Genomic DNA, 14,275 nt, shown 5'->3' with positions numbered 1-14,275 from the left:
AGAAACCCCGTAGTGCAGCAGAGCAGCGCCATTCGGTAACAGCAACAGAATCCAAAATGGCAGGAGCTGATGGAGACGACTCTCTCTACCCTATCGCCGTTCTCATTGATGAGCTGCGAAATGAGGATGTTCAGGTACTAACACAAGTTTTGACTTGTTTTGTAATTTGTATTGTTCTGTAAAAATGAGACTAATTGGCGTATTTCAGTGGCGCATTTGATTACCAGCTAGTTAACGAGCACAAGCTAACGTCCCCGGCTAAGGCCTAACTAACGTTAACAGGAATGTTCTGCCGGGCGCACCCTGCAGTGCAAATGTAACTAGCTTCTACTCATGGTTTACCACATTAATTATCAATCTGGGTAGTCGGTAGTACCGGTGCTTCTATCATTTGAAATGTGAAGGTAACTGTTTATGATATAAGTTGTCAAAGGCAAGCTAACCAGGCCATGGGCTTAGCCGCAATCACAACAGCAGGGCGTTCAAGGCCGCAGTGGGTAGAGCTCACTGTTGTTGGCTTGCTTATTGTTGTCAATCAATGTAAAACTATCACTCTCATTCAGTTTTCTTTGTCCCTTGCCTTTTTAAACTCTGGTTAACATTATCGTAGCTACGTTAGTGACTTATTGCGAGAACTGTAGTTAAGTTTGTGACGTTTATTGAAATTATTTTTTTAGTAAATCCTACCTGTGTTAGCTGGGTAACGTTATCGTGAGGCATAACGTTAATCAGTGACACTACAGGTTTCGTACGGGTGCTGGACACAACACACATCGTAGTGTGGTGTTTTAAAAGGTTATAAAAGTGCTTAGATTTTTAATAAAGTGCTTGTAATTGATTATATGGGATGGCATATATGATGTCATGTATGATATAACACAGAGAGAAGAAAATCTCCATATTTGAGACTGAAAACAGCATCTTCTGACTTTTTGCATGCAAATTTACTTGCTTGACAGATTATCAAAATATTTTGATTATATTTCTGTTCTTTCTTTTAGTCAAGCTTGTTTTACTTTCGTTCCTCTGTAGAAAGCTGTCTCAAAACATCTTGTTGGTTGTTTGTAGGACAATAACATCTCATTGACTGATAAATATGTATACTGAGTATTGTACTGTATACAAATATGTAGTTTACCATAGCTATAAGGTGCTGGAAAGAGTGAAAATGCACCTTGAACTGCTTGAAAACTGCTTGAATTTGACTTTGGAAAGGTGTAGGGACTTTATGTGTATTAAAACTGCTTACATTTTGTTGTGAACACTGATGAATGTCCCATCTTGTTTACAGTTACGACTGAACAGCATCAAGAAGCTGTCCACTATTGCTCTGGCCCTTGGTGTTGAGAGGACTCGTACTGAACTCCTCCCTTTCCTCACAGGTAATAAAATGAATAATCTTACCCATTTCAATCACCTGATGTTTCATAAAGCAGTTAGGACCTCAGGGTCAGTTTCAAAACGTTGTCACATGCTGAATGTGCTGTACTATAAATCACTCAAAGCTGTTGCAATAACTGTCAACCACTGTGTTAACATTATCTGGCCTGAATATATGAATTTGCATGCTTATCATGTGTCATCTTCCTCTAATCCCTTAGACACCATCTATGACGAAGATGAGGTGCTCTTGGCCTTGGCTGAGCAACTTGGCAATTTCACCATGTTGGTGGGAGGGCCAGAGTACGTCCACTGTCTCTTGGTAAGTTACTGAATAGTTGATTTAGATATCAGGTTTTGTCTCACAGACATTGCTTGTATTTAATGATGGATTCACTCTTGTGCTTGGTCTCTTGGGGATTTTTTGATTAAAGAAGACTAAAAGGCCACATTATTTTAAAATTACGGACATTTCTGAAAGTAATTGACTTTCTGTCTTAGTGATAGAATGAGCAGTTTAAGCCCTTGCCAATTTTTGATTTTATGTACATTTCTATGGTTTTTCACCTCATACAATGACCAAAATATTGTAACATTATCTATGGAGAATTTGAAATATTGGTGTTTGATACTGCCCTCTACCTTTTTATAGACATTAAAAGTATTTATTACTACAGACATGTCCTCCATAATGTCTTGCATTTGTGAATAGTTTAAGAACATTTATTGATCAAAACCTTGTTCCTTCTTTTTACACAGCCTCCTCTGGAGAGCCTAGCTACAGTGGAGGAGACAGTAGTCAGAGACAAAGCTGTGGAGTCCCTGCGGAAGATCTCCCAGGAGCACTCTCCAGTTGACCTGGAGGTCCATTTTGAGCCTTTGGTCAAGCGCCTGGCCAGCGGTGACTGGTTCACTTCTCGCACATCTGCCTGTGGCCTCTTTAGCGTCTGTTATCCCCGTGTCTCCAGCACTGTCAAGGCTGAGATCCGCCAGTAAGTGGCTTCTTAAGAAAGCAAAACTTGTTTTTTCTGAGTGCGCTTAATCCTTACTTGCATTTGTGTACATTATGTATGACATGACATTAGGCATGTCATTTGATTTATTCACAAGATTGTCTTAGGCTTCTAAGCACGTTTGGATAGTCAGTTTTCTCTGATAAAATGTGTCTCTTTGTGGCTTTCTATAGGCATTTTCGCACCTTGTGCTCAGATGACACTCCTATGGTGCGTCGTGCTGCAGCATCTAAATTGGGGGAGTTTGCCAAAGTCCTGGAGCTGGATTATGTAAAAAGTGACATCATTTCCCTCTTCACTGCTTTGGCCTCTGATGAGCAGGTATGGACACTAGTCTTTCTTCTTCTCAGCCTAAACTGCTGTCTTAACCTTTGTTTTGCAATCCCTCCTGGATGGCCAGGGATGACCGAACTGATCCCATTACCTTTCTCCATCAGGACTCAGTGCGGCTGCTTGCTGTGGAGGCTTGCGTCAGCATTGCCACTCTGCTGCCCCAGGAGGACCTTGAGACCCTGGTTATGCCAACCCTGCGCCAGGCTGCAGAAGACAAATCCTGGAGGGTCCGCTACATGGTGGCTGACAAGTTCTCTGAGGTAAGCAGCAAGCAGTGTGCACACATGTTCCAAGTCAGAAATTATGTTTGTGTGGGTACATTTTGCTATTGATATAAGGGCAAAATATGTTACTTTTCTTTTACTTTTTTATTCTTCTTTGCTCCTGCTTGAAACTGTTTTTTCTTTTCTTTTTCTTTTTATGCTGTTTTTAAAAGAAAATGTTTTGTCTTTATGTAAAGCACATTGAGTTGCCTTGGTATGAAATACACTATATAAGTAAAGATGTTATGCCTGACAAATGTTTACACATTTGAAATGCATGAATGTGGCATTTTCCCTCAAGTTATAAAAGTGTATTTACATAAGTGTTGCCCATTTGGCTTTTGGATAATGTTTCAGTTTGTCACGCTGCAACAAGTACTTTCAGAGTTCTGAACATTTCAAGATTATTGCTGTATGGAAGAAATGTGCTTTTTCATAGAGCAAGAAAGATAGCGGGCATGCGCAGGTGGGAGACTGAGAAACCAAAACTGACATCTAAATTTCTTTGGTACAAATTGTATGTAATGGTTAAGCAATTATGTGTGTGAAATCACGCTTAAAGACTCTCATGAATAGAGATAACATACGTTCACTGGTGCACGTCACACAACAGGCTTGGGGCTATACATGTGAGACCGTTACTGGGCTCCTAGCCAATTCATCTGCATGTAAGAGTGCTTATTGTTGTAGCCAATTTTCAAACTCAATGAAAAAACAGCCTAAACTTTGAAAATGACTGGGGGGAAAAATAGACATTACTTGGTCATCATAATTATGTCCCTCTATATTATCACCCCCATTTTATTATCTATTCTTCATTTAAAAGTCATCATTGTATTTTTGTATTGATATTTTCCCCATATGCTTATTTGGATATAAAGACATGTTGATTCCTCCCTGAATGTAGCTCCAGAAAGCAGTGGGACCAGAAATCACCAAGAACGATCTGGTCCCGGCCTTCCAGAATCTTCTCAAGGACTGTGAAGCTGAGGTCCGTGCTGCTGCAGCCAATAAAGTCAAAGGTCCGTACATGAACACACCGTTCCTTCAGTAACTACCAAAGGGAGACTTGCTGAAAAGATTAACTGTATCGGTTAAATTAACCAACTTGTGTCAGCCTGTTGTCCTGTCTGTTTCAAATTTTATTGATGGTGTACTCTCCTTTGTTTTGTTAGAGTTCTGTGAGAACCTCCCAGAGGAAAATCGTGAGCAAATCATCATGACACACATTTTGCCCTGTGTCAAGGTAAGAAAAAAAAGTTTTTATGTTTGACACATTGTTACATTTCTATGCTGCTTCACATCTTAGTTGAACAAAACAGACTTTGAGTTGCTATGCGTTATTAAACATGGAAAAGGACTGGAGGCATATCTTTTTATAGTCTTTCCCAAAGCATTTATGCAGACATGTGGTGTTGTGACATCCGCCTGAACCCTAACTAGGTTGTTTTTACAACTTGGGTCTTGTTTTTATAATGTTGGCCATTCTGCCTTTTTGATGCTCATAATATTTTATTTACCAACTCAATTGGTGATATCTCGAGTGTGGTGATTAGTCCAATAGTGGTGCAATGAATAATCAATGTTGACAAAAAATCAACTGAATTAGTTGCCAGCAAATTTTATTATTGATTAATTTATGGCGTCATCTGGTAGTGTAGTGTTGACTTGAGCCAACCGTGATCCTCTTGCTCAGTGCGAGCGTGTGAGTATGTATGAAGTTAGCCAAACGAACAGACAACAGAAGTATTAAGTACAGTAGGTTTTGCCAGAAAGCTGCTAAGCACAGAGTAATGCTTTTCTTTTTTCTTCAGCTGTAGTAACACTGGGGTTTTGTTTATAAGCTGTAAATTATTTGCACTACTAGACTTCATTTTTCTAGATCGAGGCAGTTGAGTAAAATATTTAAACTGGCCAAAACTATGAAAACAAGAATTAAGCTATAAACAAATTCTTGAACAAGATCTTTTATGAAACAGCATATTGGCTAATTTTCAGGAATAAAAATAATTCCACTGCTTTAGATTTATGACCTGTGTCTTTGCTTTGACTCTGTTGATCTTCAGAGTAAACTATAAAACTTCAAGTAGACAGTATTTGCGTGCACACATTAAAAAAAGAGAGAAAGATGGTCTGACTACTACCCACAGAGACAGTATTGAGATATCCAAAGATACCCATTTACCTAAGCCTAACCATAAATAGTTGGGTAAATGTGTGAGGTGTGACTGTTGCAAAAGACAGTCATTATACTTTCTCTGTGTGCCACTGATGATCGTATTTTGACCAGCAGGTGTCACTGCTGTATTTTGCTCAACAAGAAGTACAGTTGCAGGGCTGCTGATTATAAATAATTTTTTTATCATTGTGGGTTAATTTAGAAAAAAAGACAAACTTTTATTTACTAATGGTATTGGCTGCACAGGTAAACCTGCAGTGAAATTCCCACATCTATAGACTACTCTTTGTAATGCATCAATGTCACAAATGGCCATTGTGCTAATCCTGTTAATATATCAGCTGGAACCAAGTAGAACAAGCAACAAGATGACACACAACCATACAGTAGAAAGCCGTAAAAAGTCTTATTCTTCTACTAGATCAGATTATTTCTACTAAAAGCTTCAAGTTGATCAGTTATGTTTTATGTAATCGGTGTGCATGACAAGGATAATGTGAAATTTCTGTGCCCCTTTCTGCCATTTCTGTTTGCATAATATTTTGAAGTTATTTCACCTACAGTAGTTAACTGCAATGACTGTATTGTGTGCTCTAGTATTATGTCCACCTTGCTGTGTATTTACACACAAGTCAATTATAGCCTCCCTCTCTGTAGTTTGCTGTGAATATGACCCATAGCAGTAGTCTTGATGTTTATTTACGCATTTTATGTCCTAACTGTTTGTTTTTGCTGATCTCTCTGTCTCCTGTGTGTCCCATCTATGACCAGGAACTTGTTTCAGACACCAACCAGCATGTGAAGTCAGCCCTGGCCTCAGTCATTATGGGCCTTTCAACCATCCTGGGCAAGGATAACACAATAGAGCACTTACTGCCTCTCTTCCTGGCTCAGCTCAAGGACGAGGTAAAGGAAATGCAGACTTGTAATCATGGGCCTCAATTTCTCTTTTATATTTTATATATATATATATGGTTTTGGAAATCCTCAAGCCAGTGCTTGGTTTGGCACCACAAAAGTTTCCTGTGAAGCACCCTTATTTGACACCAGATGTACCTGGCTGCCACCTGGCTGGGTAGGAGGATGATTCATGCAGTTGGCAGCCAGAATGAGACATTACAATTAGAAGATCAAATTGCTGTATCTAGAGGGAAGCATACTGAAAAGTCGGTTATGATAAGTTATTGCTAGATGTATTTTGATTGTCTGTACATTAGTAAGTTGTAAATGTAGATATTTTGTGTTAAATCCAGGCTACAGTTCCAGATGGTCATTTAGCACATAGACTGATAAAAGGATGTGTCCAATTTCATCACAAAATTGTCTGCTTTGCATTTCAGTTACTTATGTGACCGTTACATTATAGGGTAAAGTCTTTTATTATGAGTTTTCATAAATTTACAATGGGCTTGGTTGTAGAGCAAGAATATACAAGGACAATAATCGGCTAACGTAACAGGTTTATCTAGAACGATACCCCAGTCAGATCTAGTCCCATGAATACATTTCCATGGCATTCATTTACATATTGAGATGAGACATGAGTTTGTCAGGTTAGACACAAATGTATATTAATGATTTGGAAAACTTGAGGCTGTCAGTTTCCCACTGCTTTCCATAGTCCTATTTAAAGATGGCCCCATTTCTTCACACAAATGCAAGACCAAGAGTGTCTAATTAGATTTATGTCCAAACTGACAGCTTTGACTTTCAAATTTCAATAATTCAAGGTGCTGAGAACAGTTTAAAGAGAGCAAAATGTATAACGTTCTGCAGACATGCCATTCATTTAAAAGCTGAATTATTTCAAATTTGTATTGTGCCATATTTTGGCTACATATGTATCCACTTAGTTAACAATCCTGAGTGATGGCATCATAGCATTGTGCAGTATAGGAAAGCAAATCAATTGTAAACAAGAAAATCAACACAGGTGAACAGCAGACCACAACCAAAAGAGGTGTAAAAACTCCACTAACAAGTATCCCATAGGCCCCATTCAGACTGGAGTGATCAGATCAGCTCTAAGTACAACTGTGAATGCACTCAGGACGCATTGAGATCAGATCACTGAGACCAAATTCGGAGGTGGTCTGCGATGGATTTCATTTAGCAGCGTGAACAGAATGCATCCTGAATCACACTGAAGGACTACCTACTCAGTGGTTTTTGTTATGTAGATTCGCTCACGGCTGAAAATGAATTCTGTGTTTTGGATGTTATCAGAATGTTGGTGATGTAATAAGGCAGAGGGCTGAACATGAAGACTTTTAAAAACATCTTTCTGTCTGCTCTCCTGCACAGATTACTGCAGGTAGACAGCATTATTTTATGTTCGTAAAATACACCCGGAATTTCCAACATTAGTTATAAAAAGTAGGACCAGCGGCAGACAGACAAACTGTAGGAAATCACCTTTTCATGAGTCCTCTCACGTTTCTGTAATGATTTATGTGAGAATAACAACTGAAATTCTCACAACATAATGACCAAAGGATTCATTAAAATATGCAGGCTATCTTTTATGTAAACAGAAATGATGTACGTGTTTATTTGCATACGGAGCGCAGAAGTAAAAATCAGATCACAAGTGGACACTCGAGACGTGGAGTCACATTCTGCTGCCAGGCATGAATAAGGAGCTGTCCACTTGTAACCTGATCATGACAGATGTTAATACCAGGTGAATAGTTACCACCTTTGGTCGGTTTTGGGGAAAAGTGGAGTTGCTAAGAAAAGACAATGCATTAGATTTTAATTGAATAAGACCTGCTAATGAAGAAGGCACTACAGTCATCTTGGATTCTTCCTACATACAACTCTGCAACAACTCCTTCTACAGTCTCCTCGAAAGTGTTTATTTATTGATAATAAGTTGCAACATGGATTGGTCTGTAATTGGATAACAAAAACATATCCATATCTTTTAACTCCTTTGAGACCCATTGTCTCCAGTGGCACTTGGAATACAGACTTAATACTTTGTTTTGATGAAAGTGTGCTGCCATTAGCTCAACTTGCTCATCTTAATAATATTTCTGTCACAGTGCCCAGAAGTGCGTCTCAACATCATCTCCAACCTAGACTGTGTGAACGAGGTTATTGGCATCCGTCAGCTCTCCCAGTCACTGCTGCCGGCCATTGTGGAGCTGGCAGAGGATGCAAAGTGGAGGGTCCGCCTCGCCATCATTGAGTACATGCCCCTGTTGGCAGGACAGCTGGTGAGTCATGGAGTCTAGGACCACAGCTGAAACCCATGGAGAATATGTTTAAAATGTCTTTTATAAAGTACCATGTGTAGAACCCAATTGCTCAATTTAACTGGACATCCAGAAAGCAGTGTACTACTTAAAGATAAGCATTACACTGTGTTCCATGTTTTCACAGGGAGTGGAATTCTTTGATGAGAAGCTAAACACCCTCTGTATGGCATGGCTTATTGACCACGGTAAGGCACTTAGGAGTTGCATCATATCAACATATTGAACACACAAATAAAAACATTCTGTTTTTGAAGCATAACAGTAAATGCATTTTACAAGTGGTTACTTAATCAGACCCCTTATTCACTTTCCAGTTGGGATGATTTAATATGCTGTGACCATTACTCTGTACTCTGCAGCAGACTGACTTTATAATGAACAAGATGTTTTTGAGAGATCTGGGAAACAACAAATGCGACATCTGCTCATTTAACATTACACCTGGGCAATGTTGTATTAGCTTTTGGTACTGTTCAATTTAACTACCAATTTATTTTACTATATGACTTGTCTTTAGTTTTCCATACCGATGGCATCACGGCTCTTACTCACCTGAGCCTGCCCAGTTGGCAGACATGTCTCCTCTTATTGCGCTGATACTGTATTATTGGTGATAAAATTGTGGGCTAAGGCAGGCAAGAAGTGTCCGTCCACAGGTTTCTGCTACCATGCACAGGCTAATAGGAGGTTGTGAAGAAGAGTCAATCTTATTTCTAAAGCTGTGTACAGTATACTATAGCTGCAAGAATGGAAATGGCAATGTCAAACATAGCTACATCAGCTAGTACAATGTTTTTTACAAGTTAACAGAATTTGTGTCACCATGTGACAGTTAAGCTATTCTGTTGCGCTCTGTCATACTTGCTCTATGTGTTACGCAACCCACTTAGTTTATCCTTGATCTGGTAGGCCTGCAATTCATGCTTTGGATTTATACTGTATTTAATGGAGTTAGAAATCAAAGTTGGGTCACTGTGGGTGAGTTTAAACAGTTTATGAGCTTGTTTACCCCAGGCTCTACTCTCTACAGCAGTTTAAACTGTTCTGTGTGACAATCACCCATATTCAATTCCTGGAAGAACTGTGTACACAAAACACCCTGCTCCATTTTATAACCTGGAACATTGTCTATTGCATACATTTTTCACTGAGTATATAGTCTTCTCTTTACATGAAGTTTTCCAATTAGAGAGACACACACACACACACACACACACACACACACACATACATGCTTGCTATTGCGGACAAAGGGCCAACTGGGTTACATCATTGGAATGCTGCTGGTGTGAGTTTCCGTACGTGTATGTGTGTGTTTGGCCATGGCTGGGGTTAGGGCTGTGCCACTCTTACGTAAGCCCTTCAAAGAAAGACAGGACTACAGAAATCATACCAGAAGCTTTCCCCCACTGACTCTATTACAAAGAGATCTTTTTGTATCATTTTGACATTTCAAATGACATAGAAATGCTGTGATTTCTGGTGTTTTAACTTGCTATTTGAACATTTCTCGAAGTGTATTTACCCAGTATAGTGAGTAAAGTCTATATAGACTTTATAAGACGTTTCTATCATATGAATATACATTAGTCTACGCAAATTAAACAATCAAGGGGCTCTACAGTCTGTAAAGCATACAAAGAGTGAGTATATGAAATGCATGGCCCCGGGTGACATTTGAGCAACATCCAAGTGCTGTTGAGCTGGACTTGAGCCAAGCAATCTCCTCTCCACTGTGGAGACCTGTAAAAGAGACCAATCTCGAGCACACTGTTGATACAGAATTTTTCTCATGGTCATTTTCTAGTGTATGCCATCCGCGAGGCAGCCACCTGTAACCTAATGAAACTGGTTGAGAAGTTTGGAGCTGACTGGGCTCAGAACACCATCGTGCCCAAAGTCCTGGGCATGGCCAACGACCCCAATTACCTCCACAGGATGACTACTCTATTCTGCATCAACGTGAGTTAACGGCATCCTCTCATATGAACTTGCTGTCATGTTTAGGTCTTTGGAACGACTTAACATCCCACTAATACTGCACATTTTTTCTACCATTGATCAGTGTCTAAAATATATATAGTATAATAATAATTATTATTATTATTATAATATAGTATTTGTTCAGTATCTCTAAATATGGTTCATTGACCGTGACCATCTATATATTGTACGTCTCAGGCTTTGTCAGAGGAATGTGGTCGTGACATCACCACTAAGCAGATGCTCCCAGTGGTCCTCAAGATGTCTAATGACCAGGTGGCTAACGTACGCTTCAACGTAGCTAAATCCCTTCAGAAGATTGGCCCCGTCCTTGACCCCAAGTATGTCATCTTTGTAAATTTACCATCAGATGTTTTCTCTCCAGTGACAGAAATGTGCTATCACACTAAAATAAAAAAACAACATCGATAATTTAATAATTCTCCCCCTTTTGTCCTAAAGTGTCCTTCTAACAGAAGTGAAGCCAGTGCTGGAGAAGCTGGCAACAGACACAGACATGGATGTCAAGTACTTTGCCCAGGAGGCTATCAGTGGTGAGCCTTTCTCTCTTCTGTTATGTATATAGACTATGAATGACATGAATCACATTTAACACGCGTTTGAAATTTATAGTAAGAAATGTTCTTTTTTTTTTACATTTCTTTACGCAGTTCTGTCCCCACCATAACCAATCCAACATGACTAAACCAGAAGACCACCCGAGACAGCAATGCAAACACTTTTACAAGATATTTATTGATGTTCAGGAACAACTGGTAAATGTATAGAGAAAGCTGTTAACAATTGTTTTATCCTTTTTCTTTTTTCCTTGTTTACTGTCCAATCGTAGACCATATCCAGGCATAGCACAGGCTTCTTCGTTAACCTTCCCCCTTGCTGTAAATGGGTGCTTCAACAAAGGCAAAGTGTCATGAAATTGCATTAAGTGGTGCATGCTAACTGATGTGCTACTGTACTAGCTAGGCATTGCTAACCAGAACCCCTCTCACATTCCTCCCCTTTCCATCCTTGGCCACTGTTGTGCTTTAGCCAAAGTGGTTGCAGCCGACACATGTCTGTGCGCTACCTAGCACCTAGGGTTGTGCTAGCGCTCTGTACTGCTGAGCTTTTTTCCCAATACTAAGACGCCAACTTTGAGCAGCAGATGGTGCACCAAGCTGTTTATTTTGTTGAGCTTCCTCCCAAGTCAGCCCTTTGATAGCTCTTTCTTCCCGGAGACACTCCTACAGCCCACCAGACCAAACCTGTTGTCTTCGATTGACAGGATTGTTCTGTACAAGGCTCTGACAAAGAACCAACTCTGTCTACCAGAATACCATGCCCCATGCGCTGTTTGTTCTCCGCAGCAACACAAATTAAATTGTTCATATAAATGAATTAGCTCGACCCACTGTAACAGGGACCATCTCTGTCGTAAAGTGTTGCTCATAATTATCCCTATTCCAAATTCAGTGATTTTGTGATGTGCTACGGTGGGAAGTAGTGGTCTTAATCTTGCTCTTAATCTTTGTGCCAATGACTTTGATAAGCAGTGGTGTTTTCTTTAAGTATGTCTGGTAAACAGTTTTCACCTGTTCTGTAAAGAACGTTCTTTTTCCGTAAGGGGCAAATTATTCCAAGGATGTTAATCGGATGGTAAAACTAAAATAGCTGCAGCTATCTGGGCTGTGGGATTAACAAAACCATGGTCACTAGTTTTCCCTTATATCCATGACAAGTCCTCCACAGTACATGAGATTTTAAAAACAAAGTCAGTGAACACAACGGATTCTTGCTTACAAATCTTTACACAATAGAGAACAAGTGCATGCTTTCAAAGAAAGTGGTTTGGACATGGAGCATGTGTACGTAAGGCTGCATAATGTTTTATTATGGGGTGGGAGCTGGGGTGGTTATGGGCGGGTTGAATAAATGTATCGTCTGTCGATAAAAAAGAAGCTTTTGTCTTTCCCTGAACTACTTGCTGTCCCCCCCCCCCCCCCCCCTCCCATTTGGTTCTTGAATAAACCTTGATTGTTGATTGTCCTGTATCACAAAGACTGTGTTTTTATTTTTATTTTGAATTCTCTCCACAATTGGGATGCTGTACTACTGTATCTTGATCTGAATAAAGTAACACAATGGAACCGATCTAGCCTGCTTTTATATCTGGTAACTGCTCAAGTGCATAAAGGCTTCTTGTCACTGTAATTGCTAATTTGCTACATGATGGACAAGCAACAGGATATGATCATCAAAACAACCACATTAGAATTTATAATATTTTTTCTTTTGACTACAGTAGTTAATTCCCAGTAAATATACAGTGTCTATGGGGGGGGGGGGGAAATGTGGATCACAATGCGTAGCTTGACATAAGGATGACATCAAAATCACTAGAAATGTCATGGCTGACAATGAAATCTAACTTTGTTCCCTGATCTATAGAGAAGCGTGCTGGCCTACTAATAACAAACTTACATGATGTATTTTATAATGAATAAAATCACTCCCAAGTCAAACACTGAAGTAATGCATTATACAAGAGAATTACAAACGTTGGCTAAAACACTTTTTGTTTGCCACAAGTTGATTATGTACAAATAAAGCTATAAAAGACTGAATTATCTGAAGAAAATGTACGAGTACCTGATAGTTAAACTTTAAACTGCATTTAAAATGGTTAAAACACTGAAAGAAGTTAAGGAGGCAGTCGAAAGTGAATGTGCCTGTAAGGAGTTCAAGTCATTAAAGAGTGAAAACAGACAAATCCTCAGTTTAAAGGAGACATAAAAGCAGTGGAACTGTCAGTTAAAGATGGATTAAAGCCACACTTCAATGAATAACTGCTAGAGAATGATTAAGTACAAATATAGCACAAAATATATATATATATATATATATATATATATATATTCACCCTCCATGTCTATTTGTAGATGTAGTTATCAGCACATCTTGACACACAATTTATCGCATTCTTTTTTTAAACTGCTCAAGCTTTGTCAAGCTACATGGTGGGACCATGAGTACACAGCAAATGTTAAGTCCTGTTAAAAGTTCCGTATTGACTTGAGGTCTGGATTCAGACTCAGCCACTCTAGGACTTAACATTGATGTTTGTAGCCCTTCTGTGTAGCTATCGGATGTTTGGGCTCATTTTCTTGCTGGTAAATACATCTTCCCAGTCAGTTCTCTTGCAGACTGTAGCAGGTTTTCCTTGGGGGTTTATCAATTACTGCATTCATTTTCTTCTCCATCTTCACAAGCCTTCCAGACACTGCTGCTGAGAAGCGTCCCCAAAGCCAGATGATGCCACCCCCAGGTTTTTCACGATGATGGGGATGATGTGTTTCTGGTGATGTGCTTTCAGCAGAAAATGCAATGCAAGAAAACCTTGATTTTGGTCTCACTGGACCATCAAAGTATGTAAATCCCAATTATATCTTCTGACTTTGTGATGTGGAACCTGGAAAATAAACACTGTCTCTGTAACAATATCCTTTTAACCATGAAGTATAGGTTCTCAGCCTGTGAACGACTCAAGGAAATGTGGGATTCATTTCCACTGTTCCTGGACTCATATTTGGTCAGCTTTAACCTGGTGGTCTGCTGCTGTGGAGATGAAAGTCCTGATCCTTCGGACTGTTTTGGCCACAGGGAACCATACAGAGCAGGGCAGGATCTGCAGCTGACACCTGCCCTCACTCTGACTACTGCTGGGGAGAGGACTGCCTGCAAAATATGGGCTGGGCTGAGAAAGAATATCTGTCTTTCTCTGGCATTTATAGTTTAAAAGTATGAACAACAGTTAACATTTTGACTTAAAGTCTAAAGCCTGCAGTGCAATGAAAATCATTG

At 39.5% G+C, this 14,275-nt stretch overlaps 1 protein-coding gene across 1 annotated transcript; it reads left to right on the top strand.

The window, feature by feature from the left end:
* Positions 1-6: 6 nt before the first annotated feature.
* On the top strand, positions 7-12,465 carry ppp2r1bb (protein phosphatase 2, regulatory subunit A, beta b). The gene is made up of 15 exons (XM_083914546.1): positions 7-134; positions 1,292-1,382; positions 1,602-1,702; positions 2,140-2,372; positions 2,567-2,714; positions 2,831-2,986; positions 3,897-4,011; positions 4,165-4,235; positions 5,940-6,074; positions 8,216-8,389; positions 8,556-8,616; positions 10,239-10,393; positions 10,613-10,755; positions 10,877-10,968; positions 11,086-12,465. Exons 1-15 carry the CDS (start codon positions 57-59, stop codon positions 11,100-11,102), a joined length of 1,770 nt encoding a protein of 589 aa, XP_083770672.1. The 5' UTR covers positions 7-56; the 3' UTR covers positions 11,103-12,465.
* The last annotated feature ends 1,810 nt before the right edge of the window (positions 12,466-14,275 follow it).

The sequence above is a fragment of the Echiichthys vipera genome (genome assembly GCF_963691815.1).
Source record: "Echiichthys vipera genome assembly, chromosome: 5".
Classification (NCBI taxonomy): Eukaryota; Metazoa; Chordata; class Actinopteri; order Perciformes; family Trachinidae; genus Echiichthys; species Echiichthys vipera.
The sequence above is the reverse complement of the archived record's forward strand: the minus strand, read 5'-3'. Positions and strand labels throughout refer to the sequence as shown.